We start from the raw sequence: 21,081 nt of genomic DNA, 5'->3' as shown, positions 1-21,081 counted from the left end.
AAAGAACTACATTCATCAGAATTGATCATTGTTTAATCTTGTTGCCATGCACAATGTTCTCTTGGTTCTGCTCACTTCACTTAGTATCAGTTCCTGTAAGTCTCTCCAGGTCTCTCTGAAATCATGCTGCTGGTCATTTCTTATACAACAATTATATTCCATGACATTCATAGACCATAACTTATTCAGCCATTCTCCAACTGATGGGCAATCCACTCAGTTTCCAATTTCTTGTCACTATAAAAAGAGCTGCCACAAACATTTTTAACAGGATGATTTCAAACCTGGAAAGACTTATGTGAACTAATGCAAAGTGAAGTGAATAGAACCAGTAGGACTTTGTACACAGTGACAGCAATATTATATGATGATCATCTTTGAATGACTTAGTTGTTCTCAGCAATACAGTGATCCAAAATAATCCCAAAAGATTAATATTGAAGCCGATCTCCACAAAAAGAACTGATATTGTTTGAACATAGACTGAAGCATTCTGTTTTTCACTTTCTTTTCATTCCATACTACCTTCCATTCTTCCTTCCTTCTTTCTTTCCTTCTCTCCTTCCTTCCTTACTCAAGTCTTGTACAAAATGACTAGTATGGAAATGTTTTACATGATTGCATAGTATAATCTGTATTGAATTGCTTACTGTCTCAGAGAGAAGAATACAATGTGGAACTCAACATAAAAAATGTTTTAGCATGTAATTGGGGGGAGGGAATAAAATATTATATTAAAAAGAAGTTAATTATTCATGCCAACAACAAATATACAGACATTATTGTATGTGTTACTAAAAAAAATTCTTGGTTTCATTGGTATGGGATAAAAACTGTGAGAATTCTTTTCAAATGTGATCTATCGCTTTCTATCAATAACCTTCCATTAGCTCAAGTCATATCTTCATGCATTAGTACAGAGCAGCCTTCATGAGTTGCTGTGGTAAAGTAATAATTAATAATAATAATTTATTACATGATTACCAGTCAACATCTATATACTTAGTCTGTTCTATAGCAGGCACATAATCCATTGTTAAACCCAATATTCCAGTGTTTGCAGCTTGGTGGGAGCTACATGACCTTGCATTTTGATGGAATATCCTTTGAGAACCCAAGCTCACTACCATGTTATGTTAAGGGACAAAAGTAAGACTTTAATTGAGAATAATACATTGTCATTTTATAAGAATAAATACTACAAGAACAACTCAGTGATAATAGTTTACATTTATAATAGCTAGGATCCCTAGCAGAAAATTTTACAACCACTCCTTCAAAGGATAGTGGTTCTTGATAGAACCTTCACTTGATAGAAATTGTGTTGGAAAGGGCAAGATTTTGTTTTAGAATTTGAAATGTAAAATAGAACTTTCATAAATATCTATGTTGCAGACCAAACCTGGACCACCCAAGAGGCCAAAGACCTATTTTGGAAGATCAGCTTTAGTATACTGCTACAACTGCTCTCGGAAAGGTCATTACGGCTATGTAAGTTTTAAGACTTTCTACCTGATTGTTACTTATGTATGTCATGATCTGGTGGTCATAACAAACTCCCTCTTTTTGGAATAATAGCTAAGAGTCATAGAAAAGAAATGTATAACTTTAAATATATGCTGTGCCATAAATTTGGAGAATTCTTTTCAAATGTGATATCTCAGTTTATATCGTTTATAGAGTGACATGATGCAGTGCCAATATTCTCTAATTGTTTTTTAGATTGTGAGCAAACAATTATGTAATAGAAGTGTAACTTCTTGAAGGAAAGGGGTATTTATTTCTTTTTTAACTGTGTATCTTCAGTATCTTGTACAATGTTCATGCTGAATAATGAGCACTGTGTGAGCAATATAAGATTGAACATACATGAATTAGATTTAATGTGATCAAATGAAGCAGAATATAATTTGAGATATTAAATTTTTGTGAAATATTAAATTTTGAGCTTAGTATATTAGATATTAACCTCAGAGTTGGAATCAGATTGGGAACATAGGGAACAGAGGTGTCAAACTACCTGTGCCCCACCCAAATTCTGGAGTATATCAATCAGGTTAGAATATAATTGGGAAATATAACATGAATCAATATACATAATGTTAATTTGTTGTTTTCTAATATGTGACCTGTAGGGATCAAATTTTTGATATCCCTGTACTAGATCATTTAGCCTCTCAGTGCCCTGAGGCAGTTCTGTAAGACTGTAAATTAGTCTGTATTAGTAAAGAAAATTCCTCTCCAAGAGTTCTTCCTATGCAGATGAAATCACAGGCCCAAAAAAAAAAAAAAAAAAAAAAAAAAAAAAAAAAAAATTTACGTAATAGTTGCACTGAATTTTTGTTCATTATAATAATAAACGTTGAGGAATTCCCACAAATGAGCACGTACTAATAATTTTATAGTCATATGAAATTTGGTTTTTGTTGTTGTTCTTTAGATAACGTTTCAATGTTAACTTTTCCTTATTACTTTGTACAGCTGAACCATTATGACATATACTCATAGAAAGATATTGGATGTGACTTCTAAGCCAAGATTATTGTTTATCTGACTACCTCTTCAGAGGTCTCTGATCAACTCCCCTGGAAGCTTTACTACTTTGCTGTCTAAAATTTAGAATTTTCATTTCTTTGACCTATTTGAAAAGTAATAAAAATCCATTATAGTATTTATTTTAAGTAACCTTGAGAGTTCTCCAGAAAGATCCTGAACTTTTCTTAAGTATACTGTGATAGAATTTAACACTTCTAGCTGGTCTTTGTTTTATTTATTTACCAGTTCTGTCTTTTTATAGACATTTTTCATACAGTATTCATGGTGGTAAACTTTCAGGGTTGATTTTCATTTAAGGAATGCTGTTAAAAAAAAAAAGAAGAAGAAGAAGCATAGTTGCATTGCTTCTGAGTAGTAATCTCTTTAAAGCAAGGCTTCAAAAGGATAAAGAATTCCTATTTTATTTTCTCAGTTAAAAAGAAAATTAAATTGCTATGTTCAGTCATATGTGCTGTTATCTGTTAATGAAGACAAAAATCTGTTATAAGTCTTTGAAATTTATCCCTGGAAATCTAGGATTAGGTAATTTTAAATTTATAATATGAACTTGACATCCTCATACCAGAGATGACAAACTCTCAATTATCCAAATTTACAGTGGAAGAAAAGCAATGGTGTAGATAATCCAAAATAGATAATATGAAAATAATTTATATGAGCAAGTATAGATTTTCCATACTGATGGAAAAGACTAGTGATGTGGATAATCAAAAAATAATTTACATTTGACTTTGTAAGATATTTTTGTATAATATAGCTCCAAATGACTGGATTAATCTTAACCAAATATGATCCAGATATAACAAAAATCAGTCTAGCGAGATGTCTGGGAATGTTCCTATCCTCCAATTTATTTTATGCATTTCAATTCAATACATTTTTATTGAGTTCCTACTATGTGCAAGATAGCGTGCTAAGTGATAAGGAAGGGATACTAAAGAGTTATTGCTCAAGCAATTTCCAGGATGAGGATAGAGGAATTAGTCCCTGATTCCTATAGTGTTAGAAGATTTAGCTAAAATGAATTTTATGTGTATGGAAATTATTAATAACCTCCTGAACTGCAACCCTTAGTTCTATTCATTCCATTCTGATGTGATAGGAAGAGAACTTGAGTTATGATAGAAAATCTGGGTTCAAGTTTTGGCTTTATACTGGATGTGAGAATGATCTGGAGCAAGTCACCTCTAATTTTGCAGTTTTCTAAGTTAACTACCTATTATGTGCCACACAGTATGCTACTACAGGCATTATAGGAAAAATTCTTTTTTGACTTGCCCAGTTTTGTAGCACTTTAACAAATAATGCAAAGGGCTTAAGCTCTTTCTACATCATTTGATCAACAACAATGGTAGAAAGTTTTACTACTAGAAAACAATATAGATATTCAACAACATGAGCCTGAATGCAGACTTTGTCATTTGCTGACTAAACAGCTGCATGAATGATTCACACTCTTTACACACACAGAGGATTCTTACTTTGGTGTTGGTTTTCCCCATGTGCTCTTCATTGTACAGCTTGGTCCATGTATAGGTCCAAACAGCCTGCCAACCAATTTGTGCCCGGGTTGCATAGTTCCAAAGTCCATTACATGGCCTATCAGCTGCAGCTTCAGGTAGCCAACAACTTCAGGAACACTATCAAAACCGTTCCCTAACATGTCTCCTACCTTCCCCTACTACCTCAGTCTGTGACATTATTCTCTCTCCTCTTAATACATACACTTTTCCAGAACTCCATATCTACTACCATATCATGGTAGTATGGTGGAAGTGTGAAATAAAATAGAGGAAAAGGTTAAAAAAAAATCCCACCTATCATATACAAAGTCATAGGTAGTGCTAGCACTAAGGTAATTTGATGTCTTTGTAATGAAGAAAATGCTAAATCTCAGCTAGTGAAAATATTCTTCTTTTTCCCATTCATATTTTCAGACCTACTGAAATATAGAGTCAATAGATCCTAAGTTAAGAACACTTGAAATAGTGCATCTTTCTTTTTACAATACCTCTAACAATTGCCATTTCCTTTTTTTTTTTTCTTTTTTTTTTTGTATGTGTGTATCATCTTTGACAATTTGGTGGGTGATTTCTGTTCAGAGTTACTGAAAAGCAAAAGCACAAATTGATCTTTCCTTAATATGGTAAATAACATCTGTCTATAACTATCTAGATATGATAGATTAGATATGGCAGCATATCTAATAGAGATAGAGACCTTTCTGATAGGTCAGAGGTAAAGCAAGGATGCTCATTATTCCCACTTTTAGTGGGAATAGTCTTAGAAATGCTATATATGTGACAAGGAAAAAATTGAGGGGAATTTACATAGGCAAAAAGGCGAAAGATATAACTTTTTGTAGTTAATAAGATGGTCTACAATAATGAATCTTAGAGAGTCTCTAAAATTAATTGATACATTTAATAACTTCTACAGATTACTAACAAAACCTAATATGATAGAAAAATAAATTCCAGAACATTATAGTATAAAAATGTGATGAAATATTATTGTGGTATGTGAAATGAAAGGACTGATTCAGCAAAAGCTGGGAAGACTTTATGAACTGTGATGTGGCATAGACTGAGAAGAATCAAGATAAAATGTTGTAAATTTTTTTAGTAGTTTGGATAAAGACATAGATAGCATTCCAATCAAATTTGTTAAAAAAGATTGCTTTGTGTGACAGTGTCCAAAAGGATCTTGACAGGCCTAGAGCATTGTTCTAAATCTAATCAGATGAAATTCAGTAGAACATTTGCTTCACAAATACAAGATGGAAAAGGCATGTAGTAGTTCTGAAAAAGATCTCAGGATTTTAGTGAGCTGCTAGTTTACTAGGAGGGCAGCTAGGTAGTATGGAGGATAGAGTGCTAGGCCTGAATCAGGAAGACTCATCTTCCTGAATTTAAATCTGATCTCAGACACTTACTAGCTAGGTGATCCTAGACAAGTCACCTAACCCAATTTGCCTCAGTTTCCTCATTTGTAAAATGAGCTGGAGAAGGAAATGGCAAACCATTCTTGTATTTTTGCCAAGAAAACCCCAGATGGGATCATGAAAAGGGAGACATGACTGAAAAGCACTGAACCACAAGCTCACTATGAGTCAGCAGTGTGGCATGATTGCAAAAAAAAAAAAAAAAAAGCTACTATGATCTTGGTCTCCATTAACAGGTTTAGGGAGGTGATAGATACACTGTACTTTGCCCTTGTCAAACCAAATCTGGAGTATTGTGGTCAGTTCTAAGACATTAAGGGAGTGAAGAATATCCAGAAGAGAGCATGCAGGGCCAGATTGGTTCTTGAGTCCTCATCACATGAGGATCAGGTAAAGGAAATGTAAATATTCACCTGAGCAAGAAAAGACTGAGTGTGGGGGCAGATGATCGTTGTCTTCAAGCATTCAAAGAATTAATTGTCCTATAAAGGAGGGATTTGACTCATTCTTTTTGACCCAAAGAGAACCAAGAAAAATAGAAGGTGAAAAGGTTGAATTTAGTCTTGAGGTCAGGAAAAACTTCCCAACATTATTTATAGTTGTCCATAGTAGGGCCAACTGTCCAAAGAGGTTGTTTAGGCAGGGGCTGGAGAATATTTTTGTCAGTGATATTATAGTGGGTTTGTGGTTTGACTTAGATGATTGTTGAGTTCCTCCCAGTTCTCAAATTCCATGGTTTTATGTGATTATATAAGAGAGTCACCAACTAACTTAATCTGTTGTAAAAAAGGGTTGGTTTAGGGGTAGGGGAGAGGGAATAAAGAAAAGGATGTTTGAAGAAATGAAGATTTTGCAATAAGAAAAATACATTCAGTATAATAATAATAAGATAAATAATATTATAATATAATATTATATAATTCAGTATAATAATAAGAAAAAGACATTCAGAAGTGAGAAACAAGGACAAATAACAAAGAATGACATTCCAGACAAACAGGAGTATGAAAACTCAAAATGTGCTAAAGCTAGCATGAAAGGTGAAGATTTTAGATATACTGGAGACAAAGAGAAATATTAAAGAAAATAGAATCATTGGTTGAACCACTGAATTTATACTTTATTTTTGGTATTTTTGGCCAAAGAGAATGATCATTGGACACTGAAAAGAATAAAATTGGCCAGTAGAAACTTCAAACCAAGAAAAATTGAGACATAGTGACTTTCTAGCAGTCCTTGATGAGTTCAAGTCACCAGACTTAGATAAACTACTAGTGTGCTTATGTCCTGGTATATTTAAAAGTATTAGATGTAATTGCTGAGCCATTGTCAGTGATTTTTAAAATATGGTGGAGAATGGGAAAGATACCAAGCCCAGAGAAGGGCAACTGTTATGATCTTCAAAAAAGGAAAGAGTAGAGTGGTCACATATAAACTTGTGCACTTGATCTCAATTATTAGAGGAAGTGCTGAATATCTGTAAAGGAAATATAGCGATCACAAAAAGCAAACATTATTTCATCAAAATCAGGTCATACCAGACTAATCTTACTTGATTTGACAGGATTCCTAGACTGGTAGATCAAGAAAATGCTATATATAAAACTTACTAGATTTTAGCAAAGCATTTGACAGTCTCTCTAACACAGTAGTTCCTTGTGGACAGGGTGGAGATTAGATTAGATTAGATGTGAAGTAGGCAAAACTTGTTGAATGACTCAACCTAGTCATTAATGCTTTGTTGTAACTTCAAAAAAGAATTCTTTTTGGAACGCCCCAGGGAGGGATCTATGCTTGGGACAGTATTGGTTAATATTTTTATCAATGACTTAGAGAAAGACACAGATTGGATGCTTATCAAATTTGTAGTTAACACAAAACTGAGAGGCATAACTGACATGGTGAAAAAGCAAAAAGATCTCAATGGTCTCAAATATTGGGGTGATTGAACAAAGAAATTTAATAAGGGTAAATAAATATAGATTCCTACATTTGAGTCCAAAAATTCAACTTTACTTGTTTTTGTACAAGGTGTGGAAGATGTGACTAAACATCAATTCCTATGAACAAGATCTCAGATGTTGATATATTGCTAGTGCAGAAGGAATCAGTCATTTAATAAGAAAGGAAAGCTGATGAGCTTCATAGAGTGATTGAGGGGCCTGGCTGAGGGCTATAATATCATTGTATGCTTCTCTGTAAGACTACACATGGAATAATTTCTTCTCCACCAGAGCCATATTTTAGAAAGGCCACTGAAAAAAAAAACATAGTGCCCAGAGAAACTGGGGATATTTAGCCTGTAAAAAGAAGACATAGTTGGACTTCATAGTGATTTTTCAGTAAAGAGCTATTATATGAAATAAGAAATGCATTCTGCTGCTTGACTTCAAAGGACAGAACTAGGAGCAGTAGATAGAAAGAGACAGATTCAAGTTTGATAAAAGAGAAAACTTCTTCACAGTGAGAACTGTTGAAAGTGGGGCAATTTTGTGCCTATAAATGTTGGGTTCCCTCTCAGAAAAGGTCTTGATGGATGTTCATTGAGAATATTGTAGAGAAGAATTTTTTCAGGTAGTCTCCGAGACCTTGGCAACTCTGGGATTTTTATGGTTCTATAAGAAATTGAGGAGGAATGTGGAATGTTGAGAGAAAATTTTTAAAAGTTGCTTAAAGCCAAATAATTCATAATGGAAATCTCATATTAGATTTGATCAAAAATTTTACCATTATACCATAAATTGTGATCTTACAATGAACTTGAGTCTACACTTGTAATGCCTAATTTACAAAGTAGATGTCAACAATAATTGCCATAATTCAAGTAAATTGTGACCCTAAGTGGTAATCCATTTCATATTGAATATTAAGTGCAAGGCACTAGGGAAATAAAAACAAACTTAAAACAAACCCTGCCTTCAAAAGGTTATAATACTAATGGGCATTTATATAAGAATGTAAGGCCCATATAAGAATGCAAAGCACTTTACATTTAATGTCTCATTTAATTGCAAAAGTCCTTTATGTTTACAGATATTATCTCCATTTTACAGATGAATCTAAGGTCCAGAAGGGTACTTGCTCAAAGTTACAAAGCTAATAAGTAGAAGCCTCAGGATTGAATCTGCTTCTGACATTCTAGTGATATATCATTACACCAGCCTGCTCTGGGTTTATTATTGCTTTCATATATACAGCTGTCTTTAGTCTGGTAAAAAATATAAATTTCTACAATGATTCTTAAAAGTTGTAATACTAAATATAATTTTCAGGAGTGCACAGAAAGACGGATGTTAAGTGGAACATTTCCAACAGTGCCATTCATTTACTACTATGATAAGGAGCATGATATCCGGGATCACGAACAAAGAATACAGTGGAAAGTAGAAGGTAAGATAAGAGGTGGCTTAGTGAATTGTTTTTGCAGTGATGCCTGAGATCTCTCGAAGCTCTAAATTCATAATCTCATGATCTCTTTGCATACACTGATATTGCTGTTTTTGTGTCTGTGGCATTGATTTATAAGCCCCTTTAAGATCTGTACTTTGTTATATTATGCTGACCTCCACATTATTCAATTGAGTAAATTCCTAAAAATGTTTACTATAATCTGTGTATTCCTAGGTTTTAAAATATTGGTTTAATTTGTTTTCTTAACAAGGAAGTACTTTTTTAAGGTCTGCATTTATCTGTGATTTACTTCATGGGAACAAACAGGTATCTTGCAACATCCAGCCTCCTCTTTGCTGTCAGAACCCTAGTAATACCTGGCATTGAATCAGCGCCAGCTGTGTGCCAAGACACAGATATTCTCTTATTTGATCCTCACAACAAAGTAGTAAATGTATTAGCCTATATCACAGGTGAGGAAAACTGGTCCCAAAATGAAAAGGTTATGACTTATCCATGGGCACCAAGCTAAGAAGTCTTAGGAGCAGAAGCAGAGCCCAAACTCCATGTCTTTGTGGCCTTCTGAGCTGCCACATTTCCTCTCCAGCTAAGCCAAGGGGCTCTGCATTTACTTGGTTCCTAAGAGATCTCAAGGAGATCATAGTCACTGCCTCTCTGTATGGCTGGGCATTCATCCTTGCTTAACAAGGTGAGTTTTTTTTTTTTTTTTTTTTTGAGGGGGGATATCTAAATCTCTCTAAGTGTAAACTCTTCCACAGTTTTGCTCTGTGACAGTACAGAATGGTTTGTCCAAGTAGTTCTGAAGTTATGTTATGAAGTCACCTCTCATTCTCATTTTTTAATTAAGCTTCATAGGTACCTTTCGTTTTAAATACCTGTCATTTCTAGATTTACACAAATAATAATTGAGCTTCCCTTTATAACTGAGAAGAACAGTTAGGCAAAACAGATGAGCCAAGTGACCATGCCTGACCTTGTCTACAGCATTTTGTGTTTGTCTTCCCCACCTCTCTAAAAGGAAGACTATGTTTTTATATCTCTTCTGTGTATATTGTTAATTTTTTCATTATCAAAAAGCCCATCTTGTTTAAATTTTTTGTGCATTATTTCTGGACCTCTGGAAAGCTTTTATGTTCCCTCTGGACCTCCTTTAAGTTCTTCATGCCCAGAATATTTGTGGCAGCCCTCTTTGTAGTGGCCAGAAACTGGAAACTGAGTGGATGCCCATCAGTTGGAGAATAGCTGAATAAATTGTGGCATATGAATATTATGGAATATTATTGTTCTGTAAGAAATGACCAGCAGGATGATTTCAGAAAGGCCTGTAGAGACTTACATGAACTGATGCTGAGTGAAATGAGCAGGACCAGAAGATCATTATTTACTTCAACAACAATACTACATGATGATCAATTCTGATGGAGGTGGCCTTCTTCAACAATGTGATGAACCAAATCAGTTCCAATAAAGCATTAATGAACTGAACCAGCTACACCCAGTGAAAGAACTCTGGGAGATGAGTATGACCCACTACATAGAATTCTCAAGACCTCTATTTTTGTCTGCCTGCATTTTTTATTTCCTTCATAGGTTAATTGTACACTATTTCAAAGTCCAATTCTTCTTGTGCAGCAAAATAACTGTATGGACATGTATACATATAATGTATTTAATATATACTTTAACATATTTAACATGTATTGGTCAACCTGCCATCTGGGGGAGGGGGTGGGGAGAAGGAGGGGAAAAATTGGAACAAAAGGTTTTGCAGCTGTCAATGCTGAAAAATTACCCATACATATATCTTGTAAATAAAAAACTATAACAAAAAAAAATTCTTCCTGCCCCTTTTTAGTGAGAAGTTCCATTTTTAGTAAATATAGAGAAAGAGTAATTTCTCAGCTCTTTCATGCCTTTGTTTTATATTAACTCCATTATGTTACAGATTGATAAACCCTTTGTGATCCATAGGTCATTTTAATCTTTAATAATCATTCCTGGGTTGTGATTTTTGGTTTAGGTTTTATTTTCTGTAGTTCATTTTTGGTTTTCAAGTACTTTCCTCCTGAATACGTTTTGTCCAATTTTTGATTGACCATTTCTGTAATATGTCATGGTCATTCCTATTCTCCACTTACTCTAATACCAGGCTCTTGGTTACATTTCTCCAGGTCTTGACAAAAACTTTAAGTAACAGCAGCTTCAGAAGAAAAATCTCTGTGAAATGTCATCACAAGGGACCTCTAACCACCACATTAAAATAGGATTCCCCAATCTGTCCTTGGTTCAGAATGTCATGTAGGGACATGTCCAAAGTCTTCCTGAAGATCAGATTACAGCTTTGCCTTAAAGCTTGTTTCTCTATTACTTGAATTAATTTAAAAAGTTCTATTTCAGAAAGCTAATAATCATGATATTTATATAGCTTTCTACAAGATGTCCCAGGCATTGTGCTTAAGGCTTCATAGTTATTGATCCTTACAACCCTGGGAGGTAGCAGCTATTATCCTATTTTACAGAGAAGAAAATTAGGATCAAGAAAGGTGACATGACTTGTCCAATTTTTATTTAAGAGGCCCCTTTAAATAAAAGTTGCCAAACTAGCTTCATCTCAGTTTTGTACAAGGCTGTTAGTTTAAATTGGGAAAATTCTGTAGATATTTATCTTCATGTTATTATGATATTTGGAGTCTCCCATATGGCTAGATCCATAGAACATTGATGTCTGCCCAGCATCCACCAAAAGGAAATCTTCATAGGGCTTTTATACCTCTGCTAGGCCCCATTCTATTCAAGACTTTTTTTTCCATGATTTAAAGACAAAATGAGGGGTTTCAACTAGATGACTTAGTCCCTTAAACCTCAAAATCAGATGACTTTATGAAATATGAGGATTAGTTGAAGGAACTGGGGATATTTAAAAGAGAAAAATAAATGTCAGAATATATCTGTTACAGTATTTGAGATGCTAAATGGAAAAGGACACCAAAAGACAAAGCCATAACCATGGCTAAAACCAAGATAAAAGTTTCAAAGGAAGCAATTTTAACTTGTTTTTTTTTTGTTGTTGTTGTTGTTTTTTACTTAATAGCCTTTTATTTACAGGTTATATGTATGGGTAACTTTACAGCATTAACAATTGCCAAACCTCTTGTTCTAGTTTTTCACCTCTTACCCCCCACCCCCTCCCCTGGATGGCAGGATGACCAGTAGATGTTTAACTTGGTATTAAGGAAAAATTTTCTAACTTATCTAAAAATAGGTACTAGAGGTATTCACAAAATTTGTACACCTACTTGCCAGAGTTTTTGTAGGAGGGATTTATTCATCAGAGGATTCAATTAGATGGCTTAAATGTATCCTTTCAACTCTTAAAATTCTGTGATTCTAATAGATGTAAGTTTCTGCCATTCATTGCATGCTTCATAGCACTTACAGGTTGTAAGTTATTTACAGGCCTACATAGTGTAGGTTTCTCCAGATTTTAAATATGTAAAAACATTTATGTTTTCTAGAACTTCAAAAAAATGGAGAGCTTCCAAGACCAGTCAAGAGACCCCATTTGGAATCAACAAGCAGGAGTCACTATCATGGAATAAAGAAAAGATACACCGTACAAGAAGACTACAAATGGCATCAAGAAAAGAAATATCTCAGAAGAACAAAAATGAGTAATTGGAGCAATAGAAGCCAAGAAAAAAAATCCAGGAGGGATGTTCAAAGGTGGTATGATGCAGATGAGGACTTTATCAGAGGACCCAGAAGTCACTCTTCCTCTCATAGGTCCTCCCACTTAGGATACCATCATCAAAAGATGAGTGGAGGGGAGCTTTCCAAAAGGGCTAAATGGGAGAAGTATAAGAAAAGAGAAAGAAAAAGAGCAGATGACGAGGAAGGTTTATTCCTTATTAAGCAGAGAAAAAGAAAATCAAAGATGAAAAACAACTGCTGACTTGGCAGTTGTGTAATAATTTGGTGTCCTTGTCTGCTTGTGCCCTGACATTGTATTTTCTTACCTCATTAAAGAAGTAAGAAGTATTTATTCCAACTCTAAGGAAGTTAAACTCACTGAACAAAAATCATTGAGTTCTTGGCTTCTATTTTTTAAGCAAACAATTTGCTATTCTCTGTGACCAACAAGTTGTTTATTGTGTAAGAAGGTAAAAAGATAAATTAGCTTTCCATTTTCAGGAGTATTCCTATTTGATAAATTGTACTTTTGACTTAGAAGCCTGGGAATATGAAAGCTTAATTTTGTGTTGTTGATTTTTTTTAAAGAAGTCCTTTTAAATATACTTTACCAAGAAAAATAGTTTATTAAATGTCATTCGTCTACAGTCTACATTTTTTTAAAAAACAAAAGACTTGAAGTAAAAAAGAAGTGAACAATGATAAGAAAATTCAGTGATTTTCAAGATTCCTTTTTAAACCAATTGGGAAAGTTTAAAACATGCTTTGTTCTTTGTCCAATTTCTCCTGCTTCTAAAGTTTATTCTGAAGTCATCCTTTGTAAGGAACATGACAGTGGGCTTTGAAAATGAGTGAAATGTCTTAAGTACATTATGATTATGAAATTATTGAAGCATTAAGGAGATAGGGAACCTGAGCTTTAGAAAACAGCAGAAATCATATTGGTATAGCTAGCAAAAGAAACAAAAGTTCTGGCAAATATATGAAAAGGAGAATAAATCAAGGTCTCAATATAATCATTAAAGAATGTTTTTTCTTCCGTGTGAAAATCATTTTAAGGAAGTCAGTCACTCAAATGTATAAAAAACTTTTAAAAAATAAAAATCACAACATTTATTACTGTGTAAATTAAAAATTACCTGGCTTTTAAAGAGCTTGTGATATATTTTTTGTACTTTGTTAAGATATATTAAGTGTGAACTAGACACTGAAATAAAATAACACAGTAGTATAGTGAATTAAATTTGTCCTTTATATGAAAAGAGAATAAACAATTATTAGATGGGATTATTTTATGGAGGTAAGGGGAATGAGGTTAATAAAAAACTAATATAACAGTTTATTTCCTTGATCACTCAAAATCCATCCATAGTAGATGCTAACTAAAGTGTGGTATGAATTAAAACAGTTGTGGTTAAAAGGTGATGAGAGTCATCAAATTAGAGAAAAGAGGGACCTTGGGGAGCACCCACAATTAGTGGGTATATAACATGGTTATATAACATGGATAATGGTCTAGCCAAATGGATTGAGATAGGAGCACTCAGATGGGAGAGAATAAAAAGAGCAGTGTCTCAAAAACCAAGAAGAGAATATATCAAAGGAGGTAGTCACCAATATTGTATGCTGGAGAGAAGTCAATTGGATTGTAAGTGGGCTCTTAAATTTTTCTTCATCTAGCAAAACTGGCATTTATATAGCACTTAAATATCTGTAAAATGCTTTACACATATTTTATTTTATCCTCACAGTAATCCTGGGAAGTAGGTACTATAATTATACTTATTTTACTAATGAAAAAAACAATGCATTCCAAAATTAAGTGATTTGTCCAGAGTCACATAGCCAGTAAATGCTAAAGAAGTTTTGGATTGAGATCTCTGTGATCCAAGGTTCAGTACACTAACCATTGCTACATAAATGTTTCCATCCAGCAGGAAATAGACAAATTATCTCACCTAGAATACAGTTCACCGACTTTGAGATTTCCTACCAACCCACCACTAGCTTAACTTAAAAAACTACAATCATTAACCTAGATATTGTGCTCTAATCTATTGAGTTTAAATAAAACTACCTAAAGTAAATATCCTTGTCTTCTAATCTCATGCCCAAAGAATAACCAGCATTGATAGCTTCCTCAGCTAATTTGTAATTATTTCTCTAGTAGAACACAAGAAACTGAGGAAAATTGTAGGGGGCGGGGGGGGGGGGGAGGGAGAACAGGTTGTAAAGAATCAAATACCTTATGACTAAATTAATTTAACTCACTGAGGTTTTTTTAAGAATGAGTTTCTTTTTTTACATATAAAAGTTTATATTGAGAAAGGGGAAAATAACATCTACAAAAAGCATCTTTCTGATAAACTTCCTTTTCACATTTCTTTATGACTTCTGCAATGATTTTAAGTTAGCTATACTCAATGTTGCTTCAGAACCTAATCCATTTCTTTAGCACTTTAAGATTTTCCCATCATCATTTATTGAAGAAGTTGTGGAATTTGGAATTATGTGAGGAAAACAACCAAAACATTTATCTCCTTTAACTCATCTTACTGCCAGTCATATACTTAAAGAAAAAAGAAAGGCCACATATACATCAAAATACTTATAAAATCACTTTTAGGCTTGTTTTTTTTTTTTTTTCATAATGGCTTTTTATAATCATTAGATTATCTCTCTTGGATCTATTTTCCCAATCACTTGTTTTTCCAATGAAGCATTTTACATTTTCTTCTATTTTTTTCTTTTTCTTTTTTTTTTTTGTTTTGTTTTGTTTTGTTTTGTTTGACTGATTCTTGATGTCTCATTGAGTCATTTACTTCCATTTGTTTAATTCTAAGTTTTAATAAATTATTTTCTTCAGTGAGCTTTTTTACATCCTTTTGCCTTTGGCCAATTAAACTTTTAAATGAGTCATTTTGTTCATTGGATTTTTTTAAAAGTGGTTTTCTTCAATAGGGTTTTTTTGTTTTGTTTTGTTTTTTACCATTTTACCAATTATATTTTTTAAGTAGTTTTCTTCAGACAATTTTTTGTTTCCTTTTCCAAAGCTCTTATTTCCTTTCTACATTTTTCTTCTTTCTTTTTAAGATCATTTTTGAATTCTTCCAAGAGAGCCTTTTGAGTTGGAAACCTTTTGTGACTTCATCTGGAGGCATTTTGCTATCTGTTATCAGAACTCTTTCTGCTTTTTTGTTCATTGTTCTTAGAGCAAAAGGAAGATAGTCCCAAGCTTTCTCTACAGCTGACAGGGGTTTTGTACTCCTGGGGGCCAGTGCTGCTGGCTTCTTTCCTGTATTGGGTGGGTATGGCTACGTCCTGTTTGTTATACTGGTGTTCAGGGCTCACTATTTGCCTTCTGTAGTTGCATCGGGTTAATCTGCTGGTCCACAGGCTTCTGAACCAGGACAGAGTAGCAAAAGCCACTGTGTTTTGGCTAAGAGCCTCCCACTATATTCCCCCATAGAGCCTCTCAGCTCTGGGCTTCCCTGTACCTGGGCCATTGCACGCACATGCACACGCACACGCACACACACACACACACACACTCACTCACTCGTTTGAAACAGACCTTTCCTGAAGTCCTAGGATATCTTTTGTTGGAAATTTGTTACACTTCAAATGTTTGTGGATTCTGTCGCTCCAAAAATTCAAAGGTTTGATCTGAGAAAGCCAGGGAGAACTGAGGCAAAGACCTGTCTCCTCTGTCATCTTCGCTCTGCCCTATAAAATCACTTCTTATGGTAGCAGAGAACTGGAACCTTGTGTTCCCAAAATCGTTGCCCATCAACTGAAGAATAGCTAGAAAAATGGAAGTACATGAACAAAATGGACTGTTACTGTGAGAAAGGATAATTATGATGAATACAAAGGATCATGGAAAGACTTAAGTGAACTGATGCAAAGTGAAGTAAACAGAACCAGAAAAACAGTGAACATAGTGAAGAGCCAAGAAAATTAAACAATTACAAAATAATACCCAAATTTGGTTCCAAAGAAGACATAAGAAAAACACTGTGCCTTCTTTGCAGACGTGAGGAACCAGGGGTATGAAATAACTGCACATAATTTCAGACTAATTTGATATTTTGATTAAATTTGGAGAGTTCCTTATTTTTTTTTTTTTTAAATATTGGAAAAACCTCTGGGAGGAGGTTGAGGAGAAAAGGAAAGGAAGGGAACAAGCATTTATTAAGGACTTACTATGTTCCAGGCACAGTGACTACAACAATGTAAGTTGTGGGGTTGTGGGATGGGGAAGTGTTGGTGCTCTTTTTCCAAAACACAGCCAGGTGATAAAAGAGTTCAGATCTTTTATTGTGTCCTTCAATATAGCCCAGTTAGCTCAGGCCAATCTCTCTGCTTGGTTCCAAGAGCTCTGCCTGAATGTCTCCAAATCCAAAAATTTGTCCTTCCGACTCCAGCCAGCACCAAGGTAGAAGATACAATGAATCTCTCTTGCCTCGAAGATAGGGCTTGTAGGCTTTCTTGCAGAGTGCTCCTCTCGGACTCCTGGGCATACTCCCAAGTAACTCTCAAGCTCTAAGAGCTTCCTGTATATATATGATCTCCCAAAGGGTAACTCCGCCTTCTGGAGGGAGAGGGATTCTGGGTTATCTCCCAGCATGCTCTCTGGCCCTAAGGGAGGTGTGAATTCGGATATCTCTAAACCCTGAACTCTCCCAAACGTGTGAACTCCATTGAGTACTTAGATACTTATGAGCTCTCTAAAGGTGTGAACATAAGCATTGTTTCCATCAGTTGTACTTAGTACCTTGTTTCAAGTTCTGGCCCAAAATATCTCTTTCTAAGATCAAATCAATCATATTGAACCATGCTAAATTAGATAATTATTGTCTCTATCAACTCTAATGCCTTAACACTTTGTAAAGATTCCAACAGGGAAGGAAGAGTCAAGAAAATGAAACAATCCAAAATAATGCTCAAATTTGATCCCAAAGAAAATATAAGAAAAACACCTTCTTTGCAAAAGTGGAGAACCATAGGTATGAAATAACTGCACATAATTTCAGACTATTTTGATACGTTAGATAAATTTGAAGATTTTTGTGTTTTTGGTTTTTTGGTTTTTTTTTTTATTTTGGAAAAGATGAGTCTGGGAAAAGGTTGGGGAGAAAAGATACAAGCATTTATTAAGTACCTATGATGTTCTAGGCATTGTGTAAAGTGCTTTACAAATATTAATTACCTCATTTGATTTTTACAATTACTCAGAGAGATAGGAACTATTATCTCTATTTTACAACTGAGGACACTGAGGCAAGCAAAGTTAAAGTGGCTTGCTCAGGGTCATAACAGCTAGGAAGTAAACTACCGCCAGATTTGAATTCATATCTTACTGCTCCAGGCCCAGCAATGTATCTACTACTCCACTTAGCTGCAGTGAGAAATGTAGCTAGATGATATAAAAACAAAAGACATCAATAAAAATGTATCTTTAAAAAAATACAACCTAGCAATAAAGGTAATACAAATATTCTTGTTTTTTCAGATGAGGCAACTAAAGTGCCAAAGATCACACAAATGCTAAAGCTAGGACTTTAGTCCAAGACTTCTGACCCTTAACCCCAATGTTCTTTTTCATTACTTCATGTTGCTTTCCTACAGTGGAATAATATAATGATATATTTTGCTTTTCTGTGCTTGAGCATATTTGAGATATATTTAAAATCTATCTGTAAATAAGAAATTTTACTCCTCTTACCAGCATTAATTACTATAATGCAGTTACTGTTTCCTAAGAACAAGAAATACAAAAATTTACCCAAGAAACAGACTCCCTAAAAATAAGAATAAACTAAAATGAATTTAATTCTATTCATGAGACGATAAGAAATAGTAAAACAAAGTCAAAAGACTTCGGGGCAGGAGGAGGAGAGGATATAAGGTATCGGGTATCTCATATCAAAAATAATTTTGAATACAGGTCAAGACAAAATAAAGCATAAAAATCACTGGAGCACCTGAAAGCCATGACACCCCTGTCCCATCCCTCCCCCAAAGAGCTCTGGATTCCATATTTCAAGAAAGAAGAGGTAAAAACAAGATGCAGGAATAATAAGGATGTACAGTCTAGGTTCTTCTCACAGATCTAGAAAACACCAGACCCATTCCTGACTGAGAAATCCAAGAAAAAGTTACAATGAATTTGCCGCCCCCCAAACCAGAGTGACTTATGAAGCCATAAATATCTATGGACGCAGAAGAGGTCTGGCCAGAAGCGTACCTAATAATGGAGTATTCCGCTGCCCAGGAACTGAAGAGGACTAGGGCAGGGAAGAAATCCCAAGGAAATCTTGAACTAGCCCAAGCAAGGTACAGGAACAAGTGCTATCTAGCATCTCTGTCAATCACTACCTAGATATTAGTTACACACAGGTTAAATTCTCAACCTAGGGCAAGTTCCTGAGTTAGGAACTTGCAGAGCTCCAGATAGGCAAGCAATGAACACCAGATTGTACCACTTTGAGAGCACTGAAAGCTTTCAGATGCCATATTGTTCTGTGAGAACACAAGGCTGGAAGAAGCTTAAACCAGATAACCCCTCCCAAAAATTTGCAGTACTCAGCACTGATAAGTCCAAAGTCAAGAAAAATAAAGGGGGAGGGAGACAGAGACAGAGACAGAAAGAGAAGGAAGGAAGGAAGAGGAAGAAGAGAAACAGAAAAATCCCATCATAAGAAGCTATCAACAAGGAAACTCAAGACACAAACATAGACCAATGATTCAAAAACATTTGCCAACTGTAAATATTATTGATTTTCATAATTATCAAGGTGATGTGTGTAAAAAATGTAGATTTCTCAGAGCTGCCTTTTCTGGCTGGGGAGTCAGTCTTGGAATGCAACTTGAAATGATCAATCAATCCTTGACAATTCTGTCTTGCATATGTCAAATGAAGTCAGTCAAAGATTGTAGCACCTGTTCCTTACAGAATTCTGGTCTCCTATCCTCTACCAAGTCACAGTCCCCAGGATTTGAAACAATCACTTAAGAACTGTTCCCACAGAACTGGAGAATGCCCATCTTGCCATCTTGTCCTGCATTCATGAGCTTATCATTGGAAAACATTCAGGCCCTGAAAATGACTGCATTGTAGTCCACCTTTCCCCTCTCTTCCCACTTGTGATTTTTGTATGAAACCTATATCTTTCCTGCAACAAAAGGAAGTCTCCTGCCCAGGAGGATTTCCAATTTACAAACTTTATTCCTCATTCTGAAAATGATGAATTTATCTGCTGTTTGAGTTCTAAAACCTGTCTCTTGGCCTGCTTGGTGTGACTCCAACTATTCACAGTTTAGAGACCAAGATAGTAAAACTCTGTTAATAAAACAAAGCTTCCAAGGGAAAAAAAAAAATCACTTTCACACAAGTCCAATAAGAATTCCTAAAAGAGTTAAATCAGAAGTTTGTTGTGGTTTTTTTCAAGAGCTAAATTTATTTTTTTAAAGCCAGTTGAGAGTAGCAGTGGAAAACAGGGAAAAAGCAAGAATTAGTAAAGAAGAAAATGAAAACAAAATTAACAGCTTGGAAAAAGAGGAATAAAAACCTAACTTCTTGAACATTTGAATTGGCCAGTGGAGGCTAATGACTACATGAGATATCAAGAAATAATCAAAGTTAAAAGTCTGGCAGAAAATGAAGGAGAGATAATGTAAAATATAGAATCTGGTTTGAAAAAGCAGTTTAAAAAAAAGAACACCTGAAACTCAAACGATAGCAACAAAAAGAGTCTATACAATATATTTCAAAAAAATGGTGGGGTTTTTTTTTTAACTGCCCAGATATCATAGAACCAGAGGACAAAGCAGAAATTAAAAGAACTTTCTAGTTAGTTTCTAAAAGGAAACCCCAAAATGAAAACTCCTAGGAATAATATAACCAAAATCCAGAGTTCACAGTTCAAGGGAAAAAAATACTCCCAAGTCACCAGAAAGGAAGAATTCAAGTCCTGAGGAACCACAGTCAGGATCACAAAAGATTTGCAGCAATGATCTTAAAAGAGCATTGAGTTTGTAATATGATATTCCAGAAAGTAAAGGATGGAGGTGCAGTGAAATAATATAATCCCACAGAGGAGAAATATACATTTAACAAAACAGAAGATTTAAAAGCATTTCTGCTTTTAAAAGCATATTTGCTAACATAACAACAAAAAAAGACTACAACAATATAACAGAGTAAAAATGTTACATATAAAAATAGGATTCAAGGGACCAAACAAGGTTAAATTGTTTACCTTTTTACATAAAGAAATGATACATGTAGCTCATCAGATCTCTCATCATCAAAGGTCATAAAGGGAATTTAATGAGACAGAGGGTCCCCTCCAGTGATGCTGTTCCAGTTTCATGATATTAAAAAAATAGAAAGGGTGGAAGAAAGGAATAAATCTGAAAATGGAAAGGAAGAGGGGGAATGGAGAAAATAATTTCTCATAACTACAATGTACAAG

At 34.5% G+C, this 21,081-nt stretch overlaps 1 protein-coding gene across 5 annotated transcripts in view; it reads left to right on the top strand.

The window, feature by feature from the left end:
- ZCCHC7 (zinc finger CCHC-type containing 7) overlaps positions 1 to 12,949 on the top strand; it is a 272,764-nt gene extending 259,815 nt beyond the window's left edge. For all 5 annotated transcript variants that reach the window (XM_031937129.1, XM_012542683.3, XM_031937153.1 and 2 more), the window contains exons 7-9: positions 1,396 to 1,491; positions 8,773 to 8,890; positions 12,427 to 12,949. In XM_031937129.1, coding sequence (XP_031792989.1) covers positions 1,396 to 1,491; positions 8,773 to 8,890; positions 12,427 to 12,863 — 651 coding nt within the window. In that variant the 3' untranslated portion in view covers positions 12,864 to 12,949. The remainder of the gene's footprint in view (positions 1 to 1,395; positions 1,492 to 8,772; positions 8,891 to 12,426) is intronic.
- Positions 12,950 to 21,081: the final 8,132 nt, after the last annotated feature.

Source organism: Sarcophilus harrisii, chromosome 1 (genome assembly GCF_902635505.1).
Source record: "Sarcophilus harrisii chromosome 1, mSarHar1.11, whole genome shotgun sequence".
NCBI classification, from domain to species: domain Eukaryota; kingdom Metazoa; phylum Chordata; class Mammalia; order Dasyuromorphia; family Dasyuridae; genus Sarcophilus; species Sarcophilus harrisii.
This window is presented reverse-complemented; position numbering and strand designations above follow the sequence as displayed.